At 42.6% G+C, this 24,673-nt stretch overlaps 1 protein-coding gene across 4 annotated transcripts in view; it reads right to left on the bottom strand.

The window, feature by feature from the left end:
• The window catches only part of LOC126262332 (hemicentin-1-like), a 1,226,997-nt gene that overhangs the window by 39,089 nt on the left and 1,163,235 nt on the right, over positions 1–24,673 (bottom strand). For all 4 annotated transcript variants that reach the window (XM_049958886.1, XM_049958889.1, XM_049958888.1 and 1 more), the window contains one exon: positions 11,859–11,942. In XM_049958886.1, coding sequence (XP_049814843.1) covers positions 11,866–11,942 — 77 coding nt within the window. In that variant the 3' untranslated portion in view covers positions 11,859–11,865. The remainder of the gene's footprint in view (positions 1–11,858; positions 11,943–24,673) is intronic.

The following is a 24,673-nucleotide window of genomic DNA, read 5'->3' as shown; positions in this document are numbered from 1 at the left end:
TTAAACGTTTTGGTTAGCCAGTAAACAGTAAACGTCTTTAAACCTGATATCCAAAGGAAGTTTATACCATTTCAACATAAGATTTATAGCATTTTTTAAGTTCATTTTTCTCAAATACAGCATTTTGTGGTTGTGTCTCTTTTCTGATGTGTGATATGGTGCTTGTATCATGTTGGAATGGATAGTTAGATTAGAAAACATATTTCAGGTTGACAAATAGATTGGGAATAACCTAGAATATAGGCGCCAAACAGTAATATCATCAGTTACATATATTAATCAAAATAAATTTGTCGAACACAGGAAATATCTGGGGCAGTCTATCGGTCAGTGGCAGTAATTGAGGCCTCATTCCGCTGCAGTAAACTTTGAGTTTTGCTAAATAAAAGACGGAAAGGCAGTCATCCCGAAATATACGAAGATCTACGAAAGAGTATTGTTTGTACAGTGGATTTTGTAACACGTCAACGTCAGTTGGAGCTTAAACTGGATCCATTCGAGATCTGCATGTGGACCCATCCTTCAGTACTGTTTGAGTGTTTAGGATCCAAAAGCAATTCAGAGACGGGCTGTTACCAGTAATCTAAAACAACACACAAGTGTTACGGAGGTGCTTCGGGGACACAAATGGGAATCACTAGAGAGAAGGTGACGTTCTCTTCCGAGGAGCACTGTTGAGAAAATTTAGAGAACCTGCATTAGAGGCTGACTGCAGAACAATCCTCCTGTTGCCAAATTACATTTCTTGTGGTGACCATGAAGATAAGATTAGAAAGATTAGGACTAGTAGTGGTACAGGGTACCCTCAGCCATGCACCAAATAGTAGCTTGCGGTGTATATATGTAGATGTAAATGTAGATATAGATGATGTTGATACTTTCCAGTTTCGAATTAATTGTTTTAATTATTATGGGAAACATATTTCTGTGAAGTTCATGGTGATTATTTTCTATCTGGTCAGCGTAATGGAATCCCCACTTTTCATTTATTAAGCACAGCTGCCCGTATTCGGATCAGAGTTCACACTCAACAATTTACAGCACAATAGCGCTATCTAGTGCGAGTTACGCCGTGAGAAGTACTGCAACATGGAGCAAGTAGAAGAATGTGCAGATGATTAATGAAGAGGTTTACTCAGTGACGGTCTGATCTCGTCTTGTGTGTCTCAGTGAATTGGTTTTCCCCAGTGTGTCCGAAAGGTACAAGGATCACTATTAACGGACAAAGCGTCACGTTCTATTACTCTGGTGTCAAAGTTCGTAGCGTTTTTGTTTTGCATGTTGGTATTCCTGTTGCTATGGATGTATTTGTCGGTTGTCACTCTTCATTTCTAGTTCACTGTTGCTATTTGAGTTTACGTGTTGTCATTTTGTTGTTTTGAGTTGGTGCGAGGAGCTGTGGACCCTAGAAAAAGGAGTGCCAAGTGGAGAAATCTGAACATTTCTAAGATATTCTTCTGTCAGAGTTCAGTAGAGGAGTGACAGCAACGGGGGCAGCCAGAAACATTTGCGCCATGTGTGAGAATAATGTCACTGGACAGAACGCGGACAGAAAATGGTTTTCTCTTTTTGAGGTGGATCGTTTTGACATTTGTGACGTTCCATATTCAAGAAGACCGCCCGCATCTCGTGGTCGTGCGGTAGCGTTCTCGCTTCCCACGCCCGGGTTCCCGGGTTCGATTCCCGGCGGGGTCAGGGATTTTCTCTGCCTCGTGATGGCTGGGTGTTGTGTGCTGTCCTTAGGTTAGTTAGGTTTAAGTAGTTCTAAGTTCTAGGGGACTTATGACCACAGCAGTTGAGTCCCATAGTGCTCAGAGCCATTTGAACCATTTTTTTATTCAAGAAGACCTTCGGGATTTGAAGAAGAACGTTTAATTGCATTAATCGACCATGATCCACGTCAGTGTATTTGGGAACTTGCATATGTGATGAACTCTGATCATTCCAGCATTATGCGACATTTGTAGGCAATGGGGACGGTTTTTATACGGTGCGGTGTGTGGATACCGTAATTCTAAGCCAAAAACACAACAATCTGGTGGTGGCCATATGGGCATTTCTGTTTGCTCGTCGTCTATTGACTCTTGAACAACACCGACCATTCCTATCCTGTATCGTTACTGGTGAAGAGAAATGGTTCTCTTATTCTAACAAAAGGAAAGAAAGGAGAAGTTCAGGCCAAATAAGGTAGCAACTCTCCATACAGAGACGTGCGCACGTTCACGAAGGACAGTGTTCTGCATCTGGTGTGGCTCAGTAACAGTTGCTTCCGCGAGATATAAGCATCGCTGCTACCGTCTATTGTCAACAACTGACATCTCGCAGACGCTGTCCCAGAACAACGACCAGGAAGAATGCGTGAAGTGATGCTACTCGACGGTAACGTCCGCCTGCAACCTGTTAGACAGAAAAAAAATACTATACCGAAGTTAGGTTAGGAAGTCTGAAGCGAGCGTGACTGTGTTCCCGCCATTATGTATTTTAACGTACTTCCACCTCATTACATTAATTTAAATTATTACTGTCATTGAGTTGCTGCTTTGCCTGACCGTGACCGGCGCAAGCACCGCGTATCAATATATCCCCTCTCGTAGTATCTTTCCTCGACTGCTATTACTTCCCAGTCGTGTTGTGGAGTTCGAATAGTGAGTTCGCGTCTGCCAGTCGGTTGGAACGCGTCTGGAGTGCAGTCCTGACCTGACAGTTGCAGAGTTGCAATGCGGCACTAGTGCAGTGGGGTTGGAGCAACAGTGAGGTCTGCGTCGACATGGCTCGCCCGACAATTGCCGCCACGCATCACTTGAGCCGGTCCACGGTCTTGGTAGATCGTCGGTCGGTCGTCCTACCGGACGACGCGTTTTGGCTCGCCGGTCGTTCATGAGTCTGCTTTGTATGTGTGCATCGACTCCCGATTTGTCTTCGTGCGTGTTTAGTTACTGCTGAGTGTCGTTTAAGTCTTCGTCCAAGTGTTGGTCAAACTGTGTAAGTAGTTGGTGTCATTTTCACTGACAACTTGTTTTGAATGGCGTTGGTCGGTTCTTGCGGACGAGGGAAGTTATCTCCGCGCGGTGCAGTCGGTTGGGGCCACTGGCAGCCCCTGCGCAGTGTCGGAGCGTGAGTGGAGCTGTCCGATCGCCACGAAATCCGTGCCGTGGTTCGTCGACCCAGGACGTCAAAGTTGAGTAGTGGTTTCAACTACCCAACTTCGCTTCGGTGATTTGCTGTTGGGTTTTTCGGTGAGCAACACCAAGTCGTTCTACTGCTGAGATTTAGCCGCCATGCGGTGCAATTAACATTTGGTCGAATACGATTTGAGTGCACCAGTGGAATTTTCTGTCTTGTAGCTTGTAGTGTTCTTGGTTACCTGCCCTGGGCACGAACGTAATTTCAGGCAGCATCCTTTCCTCACCTGTTGTCGCTGTCCAACATGGTGTGTAATTTTGAAAGGTAATACATAATCACTTGTGGATTTTCACGTTTGTAACCATTCCGTTTTGAGTTCTCATGTACTGATTGACAGGAAGCAAGTCGTTGTGTGCGTCGGTCCGTGGCTGTCCCCTGGTTGGGTTCCGACGGATCAAGTATAGTTGGGCTCGTCATCTGTCTCGCCTAAGTGAACGGGGGCAGACCGACATCCCTGTAGGCTTTCTGAGTGCCACAGGTGTTTAATTATCTGTTGTCAGCTATTTTAAATTTTAGGATTATGGTTGTTTTGTTTTCTTAAAATTTTGCAAAATTTATTTCTTAAATTTATCTTTCAAGCTTAAACACTGTGGCCTTCTACTTTTAAAGATTATGTTAATATATTTTCAAATTTTGAAGTTTAATCGTGGTATTGTACCTTGCGTATGTTGCTTCTTTAAGTTATTTTATTGCTATCTTAATTGGATTTTTATCTTTTTGATTCTTAAGATTTCTTGTTGCTACACATGCTGGCCTTCTGCCTTTAAAGGTCTATGGTAATATATTCTGAAGTTTATGTGGTGTCACCACCAGGCACCACACTTTCTAGGTGGTAGCCTTTAAATCGGCCGCGGTCCGTTAGTATACGTCGGACCCGCGTGTCGCCAATATCAGTGATTGCAGACCGAGCGACACCACACGGCAGGTCTAGTCTAGAGAGACTCCCTAGCACTCGCCCCAGTTGTACAGCCGACTTTGCTAGCGATGGTTCACTGTCTACATACGCTCTCATTTGCAGAGACGACAGTTCAGCATAGCCTTCAGCTACGTCATTTGCTACGACCTAGCAAGGCGCCGTATTCAGTAACTATGAATGTATTCTGAACAGATAATATTGTGAATCATGTACCGTCAAGAGCGGAGTTCATCATTAATGGATTAAAGTTAAGTATCAAACTAATTACATCCGCTTTCTGAACTCTCATTCCTTGTCATGTTCCAGACCTCACGTCAATATAGTTCTTCCCTCTACACGCCAGCCTGCGTGAGCTAAAACGCGTGGATTTGGGCCTCCACTAGTAACACGGTGTTGGCTCTTCTGCCAACACAACAGTTTGAAATTAAATTGTAGCCCTCAGCCATTTGTGTTGCACCTTGCATATGTTGCTTTTTTGGCTTTTAAATTATTTTATTGCTATCTTAATTGAATTTTCATTTTTTAAAGATTTCTTGTTGGCCTTCTGCGTTTAAAGGTATACGGTAATATACTTTAAAATTTTGGAATTTAAGTGTGGCCATCAGCCGTCAGCCATTTGTATTGTATTCTGCGTATGTTTTTTTTAATTATTTTATTGCTATCTTAATTGGATTTTTTGTTAAGATTTCTTGTTGGAGGCCTTCAGCCGTGAAAGAGTTGCATCTGGTAAAGATTCGGCTATGTGCCGCTTTGATTGTAAAGGTTATTAAATTGCAATAAATGACAATTAGAAGCAGAAACTCACCTCAACGCATGGCCCTTGCCACAAACCTATTACCAGTTGTGCCCAGTGGGTTTAGATGGCGTTTCAAAGTCATTCCGCAGCCACCTTATCACTTGCCCTTGTGCGCTCAGAGTTTTAGTTTTTCCACTCTCTACTGAACAACCTTCAAGGAACTTCCCCTCCGCATGAAAATGCTCTCTGAACACGGCTCGACGAGTTCCTCGACTCAAAACAAGGCGATTTCTGCAGTCGAGGAATCGAAGAGTTACCCCAGCGTCGGCAGACTGTTGTAAACTGTGAAGGAGGATATATTGTGGCTTACTAAAAAGTCACTGTTACGTGCATGCGTTGTCTTTATTGAACTTACGGATAAGTGCTACGAATTTATGCACCAACCGAATAATTACCTGCCTTAGTGACGTATCGCGAGAAGGATGTTGCCACATAATGATGTTTACATGCTTCGTGGGCAGAAGGCGCGTAGTATCTTCCTGTGTTTATAGTAACTAACTTTTTGAGAAAAAATGGTAGTTGCTTCGCAGTAGAATTTAAAAAAGTACTGTCAAGTCATGGATGCTCGATTGCAAAGCTATCTGTCAGGAGCGGTAACAAAGGAAAAGGAAGAATTCGTGACTAATCAAACTAGTGTTATCGGAGCTGCTGTTTTCCGCACGACACTATGAGCGTAATTGTAACGTAGTGGCCACTGCGTCCAGACCGCTCCCGCGGCGATCCTGTTTTCGCGTCGACTGGCGCGGCGGGTGCTGTGCCAACAGAGTGGCGCAGCGTTGTTTGGCCGCGCCGGAGCACACGTCAACAACCCGGCGCGCTCGCTCTCCTGATGGCAAACCGATGTCCGCCGGCGCGCGCCGCTCGCGAATTGATTTAAGCACAAGTCGCCGCCAGCCGGAACGAATAATGCGGTCGCAGCCATTGTCAGGCGGGGAGCGGTGCAAACACGCGGCCGGCGCAGCCACTATCGTCAGTGGCGTGCAAACAGTTTCCGCAAAATATTCATATTCCATTTCCGCGGGATCCAGTTTGGTTTGTCACGCGGCCTCTCTAGATCGTATTGAAGACAATAGCGAGTTTGTTGACCTGGTGTGCTAATGTCGTGGCAGCGATAACATTCTGTTATCTCTGATGAATGAGCTTGTTCCAGACTTAGAGAGAACGATTTTGTAAAATACGACAGTGCATTGACTGGTATGAATAAGGGAAAAAAATCAACCGAACAGCGGGTAATTAGCCGGCCGCGGTGGTCTAGCGGGTCTAGGCGCTCAGTTCGGAACCGCGCGAGTGCTACGGTCGCAGGTTCGAATCCTGCCTCGGGCATGGATGTGTGTGATGTCCTTAGGTTAGTTAGGTTTAAGTAGTTCTAAGTTCTAGGGGACTGATGACCACAGATGTTAAGTCCCATAGTGCTCAGAGCCATTTGAGCGGATGATTATTTTTAGCGGCGAGTGTTTGGTTAATTGTGATTCTGTTCACTTTGGCATTCGAATTTGACCATCGATGAAACGCACATTGCTTTTCTGGAAGGTATCTCAACCCGTCCCAAGGGCAGTGAAGAAAAGTGTTTGTTTAAAAAAGTTGATACTGCATAAGCCGATCTGCTAGCATTTCATGGATATCTGTCCGTTGAAGACATTTGTTACCAGATTATAGCCGTGATGGAACGAGTACTATAGGTCTTGCACTTTGCAGTCGCTTAACTGAGGTCACTTCTGATGAAAACGTCTATAAAATCCGTGTCATACAGCAGGCTTCGCCTCACATATGCGAACAAATAAGCATAATTACCAGGGACCGCTTTCTAGGAAACACAGTACTATAATTGCGTGCAACCAACTGCGTTTCACTAGAGGCGTCAAACTGACAATAGGTGTTTATTTCCTCTTTAAATGACTTTATTAACGTTATTTACATATTTTATGTACAGATCTCTGACAAATACAGCACGCAATTGGTGTCATAGTGAGTAGGGGTTGAACACTTTGGGATTGCAATTTACAATTCTCGATACGTCTTTCCGCAGGTTTTTTTTATTTCCTATTTTTAATTCTCTTTTTACTCTGGCGATGTTTCTCTCCGAGTGTTTTCAGGTATCACTCGTTTTCAAAAAGGTGACATAAGCCATTGAATACCTTCTAATATCGTGTCGAACCTCCTTCTTACCGACATAGTGTAGCAACTCGGCGAGCCGGCCGGAATGGCCGAGCGGTTCTAGGCGCTACAGTCTGGAACCGCGCGACCGCTACGGTCGCAGGTTCGAATCCTGCCTCGGGCATGGATGTGTGTGATGTCCTTAGGTTAGTTAGGTTTAAGTAGTTCTAAGTTCTAGGGGACTGATGACCTCAGAAGTTAAGTCCCATAGTGCTCAGTGCCATTTGAATCATTTTGAACCAACTCGGCGTGGCATGGACTCCACAAGTGGGTGGAAGTCAACTACAGAAATAAGAGCCACGCTGCCTCTATAGCCGCCCATAGTTACGAAACTGTTGCTGGTCCCATGTCCCATAAATGTACGATGGGATTCACGTCGGGCGATCTGGGAGGTCTAATCATTCCCTCGAATTGTCCACAATGTTCTTCAAACCAGTCGCGAACAAGTCTGGCCTTGTGACATACCGCATTGTCAACCACAAAAATTCTGTCGTTAATCGGGAGCATGAAGTCCATGAATGGCTGCAAATGTTCTCCAAGCAGCCGAACATAACCGTTCCCGCTCAGTGATGGTATCAGTTGGACGACAGAATAAAGTGAATTCCATGTAAACACAGCACACACCAATAGGGAGCCATCACCAGTTTGCACAGTGCCCTGCCGATAACTTGGGTCCATTGTTTCGTGGAGTCTGCGCTGTACTCTAACCCTACCATCAGCTCTTGGAAACTGATACTTGGACTCATCTGATTAGGCCACGGTTTTCCAGTCGCCTGGGTCCAACCGAGGTGGTCACGAGCCCAGGAGGGACGCTGCAGGTAACTTCGTGTTGTTAGCAAAGCCACTCGCTTCGGTATTCTGCTGCCAAACCCCATTAACACCAAACCTCGCCGCACTGCCCTAACGGATACATTCGTCGTATGTCCCACATTGATCTCTGCGGCTGTTTCACGCAGTTTCTTGTCTATTAACACTGAAAACTCTACGGCAACGCAACTACTCTGAGACGCTATATGAGGGCCGCCAGCCTCTGCGTTGTTCGTGGTGAGACCTAATGCATGAAATTTGGTATTCTCGGGACACTCCTGCCACTGTGGATTTCGGAATATTGAATTCTCTAACGATTTCCGAAATTGAGTGTCCCATGCCTATAGCTGCAACTACCACTCCACGTTCAAAGTCCATTTATAAAAAAAATGGCTCTGAACACTATGGGACTTAACATCTGAGGTCATCATTCCCCTAGAACTTAGAACTACTTAAACCTAACTAACCTAAGGATATCACATATGTGGTCTCACCGCCAGACACCACACTTGCAAGGTGATAGCCTTTTAAATCGGCCGCGGTCCATTAGTATACGTCGGACCCGCGTGTCGCCACTGTCAGTAATTGCAGACCGAGCGCCACCACACGGCAGGTCTACAGAGACGTCCTGGCACTCGCCCCAGTTGTACAGCCGACGTTCATAGCAATGGTTCACTGACAAATACGCTCCATTTGCCGAGACGATAGTTAGCATAGCCTTCAGCTACATTTGCTACGACCTAGCAAGGCGCCGTATTCAATTGATATTGAGATTCTATTAATGTATCATCAAGAGCGATGTTCTACAAATGTGGATTAAAGTTAAGTATTCCAGAAGCTAAGTACTTTTCTTTATAGCATTCATTACGTATCCTGTTTCAGACCTCACGCCAGCCTGCGTGAGTTTAAGCGCGTGCCTTTCGGCTTCCTCTCATTGTGTCTAGGCTGTCTTGTCTAGACACAACAACATACATCCATGCCCGAGGCAGGATTCGAACCTGCGACCGTAGCGGTCGCGCGGTTCACACTGAAGCGTCTAGAACCGCTCTGCCACACCGGCCGACGTCCATTAATCCCTGTCGCGCTGCCATAATCACGTCAGAAACATTTTCACTTGAATCATGTGAGTGGAAATGACAGCTTCGCCTATGCATTGTCCTTGTATACCTCGGTTACGCGATACTACTGGCATTTGTATATATGCATATCTCTGTCCGAAGACCGTTGTTAACGGAGTGTATGGTCGTATAGTTACAATAAACTTCAGCAAAATAGCATCGAAATAGAGTTTTCAAATTAATAACAGCAGAAAACTATGGCCGAAAAAGGAAAACGAGGCCAAAATAGAAAAGACGCAATAACGACATAAAAAGACGCTTGAAACCCTGACTTATGAGGCTCATAGGAGTTCTGCTACACCAATAGCTCTATTGAATTAACAGTCACAAAAATGTAATCTAAAGAAAAAAAATTACCACTAAGGTAGCCACAGACGAAGTATTAAAATCTTCGCCCTTCCACGCTGATTTACGTTTTTCGCTATTTTCAAAAATCACTCCATGCAAAATTTCCGATTGTTCTTTTCAAAGGACACGGCCGATTTCTTTCCCTACACCTGCAACAATCCGAGCTTGCTCTCCGTCTCTAATGAGCATAATGGTTCAAATGGCTCTGAGCAATATGGGAATTAACTTCTAAGGTCATTAGTGCCCTAGAACTTAGAACTACTTAAACCTAACTAACCTAAGGACATCACACACATCCATGCCCGGGGCAGGATTCGAACCGTAGCGGTCGCGCTGTTCCAGACTGTAGCGCCTAGAACCGCTCGGCCACTCCGACCGGCAATGACCGTAATCTTCATTACCTTATTTCCTCTCCCTCAACGAATCCTCCCACGACGATAATACGGACGAAGAACAAGTTTGGAGTGGTAAAAGAAACAAGCTACGTTCTCCTGAAAGGAAGTATCTTAGGAGCCGCGGAAACCTGAAAGTGGAAGGCGAGACAGTGTTCAGAGCCCTCTTGGATGCCAATCCACCGTCGTAACAGTGCTTCACTCCGCTTGGTTAACTGAAAAAGTGCAATGTCAAACAGCGAATGCAACTTTAGATCTAGAGTACGTATATGAAAAACAAAAAGCTAAAGTTTTTGGAAGGACACCTCTTTGTGAGTTCGGTGAGTTCACCGCTCAATTCCTTCATGACTGATTTACATCACAGCAGATTTTGGACTTTAAATCAATGAAGAATTTCGTAGTATAACATTTTGTACTAAAATGCATCCGCCAATGTACGCGTGTTTAGCTGCGATATTAACCGACGTTTCAGCCTGTACTGAAAGTCACAGTCACCAGGGGTTTCCATATCTCTGAAGCTTTTGGTCGCATATAGCCATGGAATATCTGACAAGGAACTTGTCTCTTTCTTATAGCGACTTCATCGCCATTAACAAGTCATTTTCACACACGCCTCATTCACATTAAAACTCTTCCTCATATTGACCTCACATCATGGTTGATAAAACCCCAGGTATTTTTTTAAAAAAAAGCAACCCAATGGGTGAAATTGGGTTTTTATGGGTTTTATTGGGTTTCCAAGATTTTTTCTTATTGACGATAAAATAGTTCAATTTAAACTGATATGATTAATTTATTCAACACAGCTGCTCATTCTTGTAGTACTCTACCACTCCATCTTTTCCTGACCTATCAGCACTGTATGCATTTGGAGAATCATCTCCGCCTACAGGTTAGTTTGGTCAAAATTAAGAAGTAATTTAGAAAAGAAGAGACCCAAGAAATTATTTAATATCTACAAATTCCTGCATGCTTCCACAAAGTAGTAAATCGTAATTTACATTCATTACGATTCTACAAGAAGTTCATTTTTTCCTGGAAGTGTAAATGTTACTTAGGTGTGTTTTATTATTTTTAAAGAAAAGTTAAAACACAATATTAATAAAATAAATTCTTGTAACAATAAATAGTTGTCTTCAATATATATTACTGCTCTTTGTAATTTTTATATGGCTAACAGAGTAACATTTTGTATGTTAATTACATTTTCATAACTAAATCTAGTAGGATTTTATTGTTTTTGAATTTTTAAACTTCTAAAGCCTAATGGATTTCTTGGGTCAGGTTAAATTACAACAGCTCTAGTCACACCGCTTATGAACGCCCCCTCACAATGACCTCTACCCTATATGAACTTATCCTCACACTGACCTCATACATTTTATGAACACTGATCTCACAGTCTTCTTCGAGTCCTCCTCAACTGATCTCATACCGTTTATGAACTAATTCCGACACAGGCCTAATATCCTTTTGTGAAATCCTCGACACAGTGACCGAATATATGTTTTGAACTCCTCCTCACGCTGACCGCACATACTCCATGAACTCCTCCTCACACTGAGCTTATACTCTCCACGAGCTACTCGTGACACTGGCCTGAAGTACTTATGAATCCCTTGTCACAATGAATATCTTTTTATAGCTCCTCCTCACATTGACCTCATATTCTTCATGATCTGCTCCTCACACTGATCTGATATCTTTTACTTATTTCTTGACACACCAACCTAATACACTTTTCGATCCTCTTCTCAGTCTTCTTCGCATTAACTTCAGATCTGTTACAAACTTCTCCTCACACTGACCAAATACGCTTTATACAATTCTAGTTGCACTGACCCAATTCCACGCTTACCCCATATCCTTTATGAGCTCCACCTCACACTTACATCATACCCATTATGTGCACCTCTTCACTTGTTCACGTGACCATTATGAACTCCTCCTCATTCTGATCTCATTCCCATTATAAACTGCTTGTCACACTGACTTTGTTCCCATTATGACTTCTCCTCACTCTCACCTGATCCCCATTATGAACTTCACCCTCTAACTGGCCTTGTCTCCATTACTAACTTTTCCTCATACTGACCTCGCCTCCACACTGACATCGTCCTCACACTGACGTTTCTTTAACTGACCTCTTTCTCATAACGTGGAGGCGAGCAAGGGCGGCAGCAGGAGTACCAGCCAGGTCAGAACGCAGCTCCTCGGCGCCAGAGATCCTGCAACAAACACACGCAAAAAAGGCACTCATTAAGGCATTTCAAGTCTCGACCACAGTGCTAAAAGCAGCCACATAAAACAAATTCATTAAGTAACATTTTTTGTCATCATAGTTTTAACAATACATCGATTATGCTCACTACGTGTACTGATTTGCAGTTTCCCAGTTTCAATGTAAAATCGTCACTCTGTTGTCCGTCTGTCTTTCTGTCCAACTGTTAAAAACCCTTTTTTTCGTGTACGGTGTACGTATAAGTTGAAACTTATGTTACGTATTAAGGAGTACTTTCCCTTCTAAGTCAACGCAATGCAATGGAAGCAAAGAAACTGTCGTTTATATCACACATTTTGATATTCGCAAACTCACTCATCAAAACCTATAGGGTACTTCCCTTTGGTCTAGAATCATGAAATTTGGGAAGAAGCAAGGTTTCGCAGTACAACCGAAGGAAAAAATCCAAAAAATGGTTAATTGGTAATTATATCACACGGAAAAAAGTTGTCATTTATTTATTATCTGCCTGTTCGCCTCTTAATATCTCTTTTTCTCCGGAACGGGTAGATGTATGAAGTTGAAACTCGTATCATATAATCATGTCTATAGTCCTTTGGGGGTTTAAACATATTAAATCAATGCAATCAAAAGATATGGCCATTTATGTCACATATTTTGGCACTCGCAAACTCACTAGCTTAAGCCTATAGGGCACTTCCTCTTGACATAGAATAATGAAATTGCGCTGGAAGAAAGGTTTCACAGTTCAAGTAAAGGAAAAAAATTTAAAAAATGATTATTTGTAACTAAACCACTCGAAAAAATTTTCTTTTTTTTAAATTTTTATCCGATTTCGAACTTAAAATTAAAACATTAAGTACTGGAATCCCTGGGACCGATATCTTGCCAGTATCAATGTCAATAACAAAAAAAAAAATCGTGGAAATCCTCGCTTCCTGGACCAGATGAACTATCTATATTATTAAGTTTGTACAGAACTCTCACTGCGAAAGTTCTACTGACACCTCGCCAATTATTTTTTCCCGTCTTAGTACAGGTGCCGTATGTGCAGTCGTATTACTACTCAGAGACCACCATTGACTGGCTTGCCAAACTACTTGTATTCAACCTCATAAATATAATGATTAATTATCGACTTCCTATATTAATTACAATTTCAGCCTCTGAACATTCACATTTTAATAAAATTAATTGTCGCCGTTTACATAGTAGAAGGTGTAGTATCATCTGAAAGAACGTAGTGTGAAGTTTCTGCTACCTTCTGCTATGAGAACCCTACGCTTTGGTAACGCTGGCATTCGCTGTATGTCTGAGATACGAACTATTCACTGAGCACAGGCGACAGCAATGAAGTCTGTATTGGACAGTGTGTTGTGGGTCACTGAGGTGAGAAGAGATACTACGGAATCGCTCTATTAATATTGCATCTAAAAACTGTCGCGCTACGGAGGCTTAAATCTATGGAAGAATTAGCGTCAAAAGAAGGACGGAGATGCTCCTGAAATATTCATAGGTTGCATGCGATGTAGCTCTCAGGGTGCAAATTTTTCCTAACTGTGCTTCAGAATGTGAGCTATCGTTGAATCACAGGCAAGTGTTTGGTATTCTTCACGTTCTCTTTTCGAAGAATATTAGGACTGAACTATTAGTGTCGAGGTCCGGTCTCATTTACATTATGTCGACGATTGCTGCGCAAACATTTTCTCCACGTAAGCATACGCCATAACTACTGTACCACACAAACATTGGGGTTACACTCGTCTCTGGTGTGAGACGTGCCCAACGAGGGAGGGGGAGGGGGGGGGGGCACTAGGGCCCGAAACGCACATTAACCATGGGCTGCTGTAGCCTATTGTGGGGTTGTGAAACACTGGGGGCTACGGCGGCGACGAAGCCTCTCCGTCGTTTCTAGGTCCCCAGCTCCATACAATACAATACAATCTATAAAACGAATGTTGGCTTTCCCGAGCGTTCATTCTGATGTAGAGCCTACCCCATAGTATTGAAAGTTGTAAAATTTTACAGCTAAAAGGAACTGCTGAGAGAGGGTGCACTGAACCAGTAACAGCAACATTTCAGTGCGCAATGAAATGGACGGTCACGTAAAGAACTATCAGTTAACAATGTGCATTTCTCAATCGCATCTATCAAATACAGTGCACTTCAAGTAAAGGCGCCTAACGCTAATTAATAATGTCTTTCCTTTGAAGTTTTCTGAAGTGAAACTAGTTACCATTTCTGTATTTATTCACGATTGCTGAAAATTTGTAAATGAACTTGAATGACAGATAACCAGTTACTAATGACGAATTCAGAAACATACGTTCAACTGCTGGCACTACGAGCAGAATAAGGAACCAACTCCTTTGCATACACGAGGTCTGTTCAATAAAAGCCATAACGTTCGTAATTTCGTGCCAACGTTGAGTTGGAGCGAAATACACTCCTGGAAATGGAAAAAAGAACACATTGACACCGGTGTGTCAGACCCACCATACTTGCTCCGGACACTGCGAGAGGGCTGTACAAGCAATGATCACACGCACGGCACAGCGGACACACCAGGAACCGCGGTGTTGGCCGTCGAATGGCGCTAGCTGCGCAGCATTTGTGCACCGCCGCCGTCAGTGTCAGCCAGTTCGCCGTGGCATACGGAGCTCCATCGCAGTCTTTAACACTGGTAGCATGCCGCGACAGCGTGGACGTGAACCGTATGTGCAGTTGACGGACTTTGAGCGAGGGCGTATAGTGGGCATGCGGGAGGCCGGGTGGACGTACCGCCGAATTGCTCAACACGTGGGGCGTGAGGTCTCCACAGTACATCGATGTTGTCGCCAGTGGTCGGCGGAAGGTGCACGTGCCCGTCGACCTGGGACCGGACCGCAGCGACGCACGGATGCACGCCAAGACCGTAGGATCCTACGCAGTGCCGTAGGGGACCGCACCGCCACTTCCCAGCAAATTAGGGACACTGTTTCTCCTGGGGTATCGGCGAGGACCATTCGCAACCGTCTCCATGAAGCTGGGCTACGGTCCCGCACACCGTTAGGCCGTCTTCCGCTCACGCCCCAACATCGTGCAGCCCGCCTCCAGTGGTGTCGCGACAGGCGTGAATGGAGGGACGAATGGAGACGTGTCGTCTTCAGCGATGAGAGTCGCTTCTGCCTTGGTGCCAATGATGGTCGTATGCGTGTTTGGCGCCGTGCAGGTGAGCGCCACAATCAGGACTGCATACGAGCGAGGCACACAGGGCCAACACCCGGCATCATGGTGTGGGGAGCGATCTCCTACACTGGCCGTACACCACTGGTGATCGTCGAGGGGACAGTGAATAGTGCACGGTACATCCAAACCGTCATCGAACCCATCGTTCTACCATTCCTAGACCGGCAAGGGAACTTGCTGTTCCAACAGGACAATGCACGTCCGCATGTATCCCGTGCCACCCAACGTGCTCTAGAAGGTGTAAGTCAACTACCCTGGCCAGCAAGATCTCCGGATCTGTCCCCCATTGTGCATGTTAGGGACTGGATGAAGCGTCGTCTCACGTGGTCTGCACGTCCAGCACGAACGCTGGTCCAACTGAGGCGCCAGGTGGAAATGGCATCGCAAGCCGTTCCACAGGACTACATCCAGCATCTCTACGATCGTCTCCATGGGAGAATAGCAGCCTGCATTGCTGCGAAAGGTGGATATACACTGTACTAGTGCCGACATTGTGCATGCTCTGTTGCCTGTGTCTACGTGCCTGTGGTTCTGTCAGTGTGATCATGTGATGTATCTGACCCCAGGAATGTGTCAATAAAGTTTCCCCTTCCTGGGACAACGAATTCACGGTGTTCTTATTTCAATTTCCAGGAGTGTACGTTTGGCATCTGCGCACACGCCTGTATTTAACGTGTAACTACAGGAAGTTTCAACGCTGTGTATTTGTTAGTTATGGTTCAGTGCTGCACTGAGTTGAGCGTTGTGTCGCACAGTTTGCTAATTTCGAGATGTCAGTGTTAGAGGAGCAAGGTGTCTCTTTTGACTTGTGCGTAAAACTCAGTAAAACCTTTGCAGAGACACACCACATGATGCTAGTAGTCTACGATGATGAGTGCTTCAGCCGTACTCGGTGCTATGAATTACTCACACGGTTTAAAAATGGCCGAACGGATGTAAAAGATAACCCTCGTTCAAGACACCCTTCGACGTATACCGACGACGCTCATGTCAGTACCGTCAACGTGACTGTGCACGCCAATCGAAGGCAGTCTGTGCGAGAGATTGCAGAAGAATGTAACGTTTCAGTTGAATAATGTCACGAAGTCCGAACTCAGCATCTTTTAATGCGTCGTGTTGCCGCCAAGTTCGTCCCACGGCTCACCAGTCAAGACCAGAAAGACCTTCGCCTCGCAATCTGTGAAGAGATTTTGGATCTCGCAAGTGAGAACGAGATGTTCCTTAAGAAAATCATAACTGTGGATGACACGTAGTCCTACGGTTGTGTTACGATGTTGAGACCAAGGTTCAATCTTCACAAAGCGTCGGGAATGTTTCTCCAAGACCAAAAAAAGCTCGTCAGATCAGGTCGAATCTCGATGGCGTGCTGATGGATTTCTTTGCCTTTGCAGGATAAGTTAATCATGAATTCGTGCCATAGGAGAATCTGTTAACCGATGGTACTATAGAGACGTGTTGTAACGCCTGCTAGAAGATGTGGGAAGGATACGCTCTGAAATGAGGCGAGACAATGCATGGCTCTTGCGTCTCGACAACAAGACCGCATATTCATCCCCGTCGGTGCGTGACTACTGCACAAGGAACGAAACCACCGTGCTGCCTCATCCTCTGTGCTCTCCAGAACTAGCACCTGCAAATCTTTTTCATTTCCAAAGCTGAAAACCCCGTTGAATGGACGAATATTTACAACGGTGGACGAGATAAAAAAAATTCACGGACGATAATTCGCGCGATTCAGCATGAAGCGTACCAAGACTGCTTGCGGAAGTGAAAACGACGTTGAGAGCGGCGTATCGGTTGTGGAGGAAGGCATTTCAAAAAGACCATGCACACTAACAAGGGAACCTCCCCATCGCACTCCCCTCAGATTTAGTTATAAGTTGGCACAGTGGATAGGCCTTGAAAAACTGAACACAGATCAATCGAGAAAACAGGAAGAAGTTGTGTGGAACTATGGAAAAATAAGCAAAATATACAAAATGAGTAGTCCATGCGAAGATAGGTGGCAATATCATGGACGATCTGAACTCAGCAGCGCCGTGGTCCCCTGGTTAGCGTGTGCAGCTGCGAAATGAGAGGTCCTTGGTTCAAGTCTCCCCTCAAGTGAAAATATTTTCTTTATTTTCGCAAAGTTATGATCTGTTCATTCGTTCATTGACGTCTCTGTTCACTGTAATAAGTTTAGTGTCTGTGTTTTGCGACCGCACCGCAAAACCGTGCGATTAGTAGACGAAAGGACGTGCTTCTCCAATGGGAACCGAAAACTTTTGATCGCAAGGTCATAGGTCAACCAATTCCTCCACAGGAAAACACGTCTGATATATTCTACACGACACTGGTGACGGCATGTGCGTCACCTGACAGGAATATGTTGTCGACCCACCTAACTTGTACACTAGGCGAATGGGTAAAAAGATTCTTCTACATTGCCCGATTTAGGTTTTCTTGTGGATGTGAGAATTACTCCCAGAAAAGTGATGAAAACATAAGAGTTTGTCACATAAACTGCAACAAATGAATCCAACAGTTTCACAGTCGCACAATTTACCCTGTCAAAACATGTTTTTAACGTTTCCAAATTTTTCCGTGTGTAGACCGTCAAATCCTGCATATGTCCAAGCAAATCTGAAGATGTCCTGGAATTTTGGAGAGCGAATTTGATTATGTGTGAGTGCCTGAACTTTGATAATTGTCTGAAAATAAAAAATAAAATTTTACGCTCGAAGGAAGACTTGAACCAAGGACCGCTCGCCCCGTAGCTGCTCACGCTAACCACGGGACCACGGCGCTTCTGATCTCAGATCATCCTTGATGTTGCCTATCTTAGCGTGGACTACTCAGTGTGTATATTTTGTTTATTTTTTCATAGTTCCACAGAACTTCTTCCTGTTTTCTCTATTGATCTGTGTTCAGTTTTTCAAGGCCTATCCACTGTGCCAACTTATAACTAAATCTGAGGGGGGTGCGATGGGGAGGTTCCCTTGTAAGAAAAAAGTAAGCGTAGAAAACTTTTGTGGGCAAAGTTCCGGAACTTTTTGACCAGACCTTGTAAACTGTTATTACTTAAAGCTGAAGTAGAAACCCACCAAGGTCATTTCACAGCTTAAAATGCTTGAGCAAAATCGTTATTGTTATTACTATTATTATTATTAATGCTGTGCTTATATATTATTTCTTGTTTAGTGTTACATGTCGATGCACAATGGTACAGGAGTGTGCATGCGTATGGATACGATTCTATACTCTTACTAGGCTTCCTGTTACGTACAACAGGTATCCACTGAAGAATTCGATACACCATCCTTCCTCTGTAGTCTCGTCAGCTATCCCTTTAGTAGAGGTATGTACATTCAGTTTTATGTATGTTAATCCGAGTGGTATTTGATTTGCATTTTCTATACTTTCTGCAAATCGTTTACATCTCTGCTAATGGACCTAATATCTCGGGAAATAAACTCGTGGTACAACCGTTTGCCGTAGTCAAAACACTGATTCCCAACACAAATTGCGTAGCAACTTAGATCTGAAGGCAAGTCACAACGATTTGTACTATCAAAAGTTACTCTTATAGTTACACCTCCGAAAGAGGACGTTTTACCTCCTTAGCAGATTTAATGAACATATTTCTTTAAAGTCAGTACCGCCATTAGACTTTTGTTTATTTACAGTGTTACATTTACAACTACACTATCGTGATTTCGGCTTCAAAGTGCCATTATAAAGTGTTTTCTGAAAGCAGGTTAGACAATAACAGTGAAATATATAACAAGTGATATAACCATATAAGAATCCATATTTGTAATGCTTACTTACAAGTATTATAAATTGCCTAAGATGGCATACTGTCGTATTAAAATACAGTATTAGACACATTGTCTAAGAGTCGATATTTCTGGCAGACCCTACTGAATTGTTTCATTACCGAATACACTATCTTGACTGAATGACAGTTGGCTGTCAAATTGTCTTGATCATAGAATTTTTTTTTAATATTTGGACTCAGTGTCCAGTAGGACAGGAAAGGTTAGGAGCAATTTGTTTTCTTTGATAGGTGTTACATCTTGACACTATCTGTTAATCTTAGTATACAATGAAGTTGCCTGCTCATAAATATAAACATTAACAAACCTCTCGATGATATTCGATGCATCCATAAATATAGCAGTCCAGCTAGTCAATGACGTTGTTTAAAGTACATTTTAGTAGGTAAATATTTACAGGTTTGTATCCTATCCTACCGGACACGGACTCGAAAGAAAAAAAAATGTCAGCTGCTTGTAACAGGAATTTGACCAAGAAAATTTGACACTTAACCAACTGTCATTCTGTCAAGATAGTGTACTCAGTAATGAAACAAAGCAGTAGGGTCTGACAGTAATATCAACTCTTAGACAAAGTGTCTAATAGTGTATTTTAATACAACAGTATGCCATCTTAGGCACTTTATAACACTTGTAAGTAAGCATTACAATATGGATTCTTATACGGTCATATCCCTTTTTATGTATTTCACTGTTATTGTATATACTGCTTTCAGAAAATATATGATAATGGCACTTTAAAGCCGAAATCACGATAGTGTAAGTGTAAATGTAACACTGTAAATAAACAAGTCTAATGGCGGTACTGACTTTAAAGAAATATATTATGACTATGGGCCCGCATTATGAAAAAATTATTAGTGAACATAGTTTAGTACAGCATAACTTGTGCTGCGAGCAGGTGAAACGTTCAGTTTATCGAATTATCGACAAGCACAAATTCCCGAGATTTAAAGCGTGTGGTGTTCGCAAATGTCATTCAAATCTCCCTATATTTACTGAGTTCCGTCAGCTTTATCATCTTGGTGTGTGTGATAGAAGTACAGTGGAGTGAACCCTGTCGTCGCAAGCATTACACCGATTTTTATGGTGATTTACCTTCATACATTTTCGCTCCAACCTGATGGTGTCTTATTGTATCGTACAATCTCTAAACGAAATCGTGCAATAAAGGAAATGAACAAGTGTCCAAGGACTGGTATAACTATTGCATAGTGAACTTCCTTTGTTACCAGTGTTATCATTTGTGACTTCACTCTTCCGCAGCCACTTCTGAAAAAATAAGTGATAGACCCCGAAACAATCCAGGACAATATAGTGGGAATTAGTGAAGTTCGGTGGCAGGAGGAACAAGACTTTTGGTCAGGCGAATACAGGGTTATAAATACAAAAACAAATAGGGGTAATGCAGGAGTCGGTTTAATAATGAATAAAAAAATAGGAGTGCGGGTAAGCTACTTCAAACAGCATAGTGAACGCATTATTGTGGCCAAGATAGACACGAAGCCCACGCCTACTACAATAGTACAAGTTTAAATGCCAACTAGCTCTGCAGATGACGAAGAAATTGAAGAAATGTATGATGAAATAACAGAAATTATTCTGATAGTGAAGGGAGACGAAAATTTAATAGTCATGGGTGACTGGAATTCGGTAGTAGGAAAAGGGAGAGAAGGAAACGTAGTAGGTGAATATGGACTGGGGCTAAGAAATGAAAGAGGAAGCCGCCTGACAGAATTTTGCACAGAGCACAACTTAATCATAGCTAACACTTGGTTCAAGAATCATAGAACAAGATTGTATACATGGAAGAAGCCTGGAGATACTGACAGATTTCAGATAGATTATATAATGGTAGGACAGAGATTTAGGAACCAGGTTTTAAATTGTAAGACATTTCCGGGGGCAGATGTGGACTCTGACCACAATCTATTGCTTATGAACTGTAGATTAAAACTGAAGAAACTGCAAAAAGGTGGGAATTTAAGGAGGTGGGACCTGGATAAACTGACTAAACCAGAGGTTGTACAGAGTTTCAAGGAGAGCATAAGGGAATAATTGACAGGAATGGGGGAAAGAAATACAGTAGAAGAAGAATGGGTAGCTTTGAGAGATGAAGTAGTGAAGGGAGCAGAGGATCTAGTACGTAAAAAGACAAGGGCTAGTAGAAATCCTTGGGTAACAGAAGAAATACTGAATTCAATTGATGAAAGGAGATAATATAAAAATGCTGTAAATGAAGCAGACAAAAAGGAATACAAACGTCTCAAAAATGAGATCGACAGGAAGTGCAAAATGCCTAAGCAGGGATGGCTAGAGGACAAATGTAAGGATATAGAGGCTTGTCTCACTAGGGGTAAAAGAGATACTGCCTACATGGAAATTAAAGAGACCTTTGGAGAAAAGAGAACCACTTGTATGAATATCACGATCTCAGATGGAAACCCAGTTCTAAGCAAAGAAGGGAAAGCAGATATGTGGAAGTAGTGTATAGAGGGTCTATACAAGAGCGATGTACTTGAGGATAATTTTATGGAAGTGGAAGAGTATGTAGATGAAGATGAAATTGGAGATAAGATACTGCGTGAAGAGTTTGACATAGCACTGAAAGACCTGAGTCGAAACAAGGCCCCAGGAGTAGACAACATTCCATTATAACTACTGACAGACTTGGGGGAGCCAGTCCTGACAAAACTCTACCATCTGGTGAGCAACATGTATGAGACAGATTTCAAGAAGAATATAATAATTCCAATCCCAGAGTAAGCAGGTACTGACAGATGTGAAAATTACCGAACTATCAGTTTAATAAGTCATAGCTGCAAAATACTAACGCGAATTCTTTACAGACGAATGGAAAAACTGGTAGAAGCCGACCTGGGGGAAGATCAGTTTGGATTCCGTAGAAATATTGGAACACGTGAGGCAATACTGACCCTACGACGTATCTTAGAAGCTAGATTAAGGAAAGGCAAACCTACGTTTCTAGAATTTGTAGACTTAGAGAAAGCTTTTGACAATGTTGACTGGAATACTCTTTTTCAAATTCTGAAGGTGGCAGGAGTAAAATACAGGGAGCGGAAGGCTATTTACAATTTGTACAGAAACCAGATGGCAGTTATAAGAGTCGAGGGGCATGAAAGGGAAGCAGTGGTTGGGAAGGGAGTGAGACAGGGTTGTAGCCTCTCCCCGATGTTATTCAATCTGTATATTGAGCAAGCAGTAAAGGAAACAAAAGAAAAATTCGGAGTAGGTATTAAAATCCATGGAGAAGAAATAAAAACTTTGAGGTTCGCGGATGACATTGTAATTTTGTCAGAGACAGCAAGGGACTTGGAAGAGCAGTTGAACGGAATGGACAGTGTCTTGAAAGGAGGATATAGGATGAACATCAACAAAAGCAAAACGAGGATAATGGAATGCAGTCGAATTAAGTCGGGTGATGCTGAGGGAATTTGATTAGGAAATGAGACACTTAAAGTAGTAAAGGAGTTTTGCTATTTGGGGAGCAAAATAACTGATGATGGTCGAAGTGGAGAGGATATCAAATGTAGACTGGCAATGGCAAGGAAAGCGTTTCTGAAGAAGGGAAATTTGTAAATATCGAGTACAGATTTTAGAGTCAGGAAGTCGTTTCTGAATGTATTTGTATGGAGCGTAGCCATGTATGGAAGTGAAACATGGACGATAACTAGTTTGCACAAGAAGAGAATATAAGCTTTTGAAATGTTGTGCTACAGAAGAATGCCGAAGATTAGATGGGTAGATCATACAACTAATGAGGAGGTATTGAATAGAATTGGGGAGAAAAGGAGTTTGTGGCACAACTTGTCAAGAAGAAGGGACCGGTTGGTAGGACATGTTCTGAGGCATCAAGGTATCACAAATTTAGCGTTGGAGGGCAGCATGGAGGGTAAAATCGTAGAGGGAGACCAAGAGATGAATACACTAAACAGATTCAGAAGGATGTAGGTTGCAGTAGGTACTGGGAGATGAAGAAGCTTGCACAGGATAGAGTAGCATGGAGAGCTGCATCAAACCAGTCTCAGGACTGAAGACCACAACAACAACGACAATGAGTTACTATACCCGCTAACAACGTATCTTCTGAAATATTTGGAGACATTTTTCTTGTCATAATATGATTCAGTGCCCTGTAAACCACCATAAGAAGCCACTTTCATTAAAAATACTATTTTCCATTGTTCACCTGTGGCACATTTCAGTACCGTTTCTGTTCACATTTTCGACCTACATATTTATTATATCGCAGATTGCCGTTTTTGTAGACAACACGGAAAAATAATGGAAATGAAGTCACTAATTATGTTATTACTTCCTAAGATAAGTGTTCCATGTATCACTCAAGCAGTTATCGATCCACAATACCGTGAAGAGGCCATGGTTTACAGCTTTCAAGTATTTCTGAGGAGTCATGTTTTTTTACAATGACTGTGTGCCAATTCATTATTAGAACTACCAGCTTCGCTCACACTACAGATGATTATCGAGCATGAAAAACGACATTGCTTGCAGCTCATGCGATCAAACAAGATGATCTGAACCTAAATTAATGTTATTCGCTAACTTCATCAAAAGTATAGACTCCAAGGAAGTATCCGATTTACATAATGAAAGGTAAATGTCTTATTTGTCACCACGATTTTCAGGAAGTTTTGGCTATAATTGTGAATGAATTTGCTCAAGATCTGTAGTATCGATATAGACATACTTTTTGTGTGTTCTTGAGACCACGCATGCTGGTCAGAGAGGTTATGTTTTCTGGAGAAAATAGTAGTGTGTAGTGTGTGTTGGACAGTATGGCACTGTACTTCGTTTGAAATGGATGGAAGCAGTCATGGTGTGTAGTGGAGGCAGCATTTATTTAAAAAGGGATTTTGTAATAATATGTGTACGATATGGATGAGACTATGTTATTGGCAGAATGATAAAACAAGTGTTAAGGTAATCCACTTATTTATACATATTAGTAACTGTGTAGTTTCTTATTGTTAGAACGTTGTGTGTGGTTAAAGTGTGCTGTAGAAATTTTGTAATAAAGCCTATGCACTTGTGTGATGGTTGAAACAAGTGTATGGAAGGTAACTGTATACAAAAGCGTTATTATGAAATGTTTTTGCTAACTTGTCTAGGTGTGAGAACTTTATGAAATGGTGTATTGTTCTCAAGGCTTAATGAAGCAAAGTGATATATGGAGCCTCTGTTCTCATTTATCAGTCGTTAAATTCTTCGTTTTTCACTATTTACTTTTATGACTGTTCGCATACTCGCACTGCATGTCGCAAGTTGTGTACTGAGTAGCATTTTTATGAAATCTGGTATGATACCGTCTTGCACTGCGCATCGCAAGTACGGTAAATGAAATTTGGTTTTGGATGGTTAGATCAATAGTTGCAGGTTGCAGAGCAACCGAGCTTTCCGTGTGAACAGTTATGCCAAGAAATACAATAAATTTAATTATCATCGAGGTTCATGTCCATTTCATGGCACAGTGATTGTCAGAGTGTATTTGTGAAAATAATATCATATCAGATCAGAAGCTTAATATAAGTAAAATATTTCAGTAATGTGCTGCCTTGTAAATTTTCAAGCAGTTTTAGCTGAAAGTTGGATGCGTTAACTTTTTATGTCCATCTCCTGTGTAATT

The sequence above is a fragment of the Schistocerca nitens genome, chromosome 6, assembly GCF_023898315.1.
Source record: "Schistocerca nitens isolate TAMUIC-IGC-003100 chromosome 6, iqSchNite1.1, whole genome shotgun sequence".
Lineage (NCBI taxonomy): Eukaryota > Metazoa > Arthropoda > Insecta > Orthoptera > Acrididae > Schistocerca > Schistocerca nitens.
This window is presented reverse-complemented; position numbering and strand designations above follow the sequence as displayed.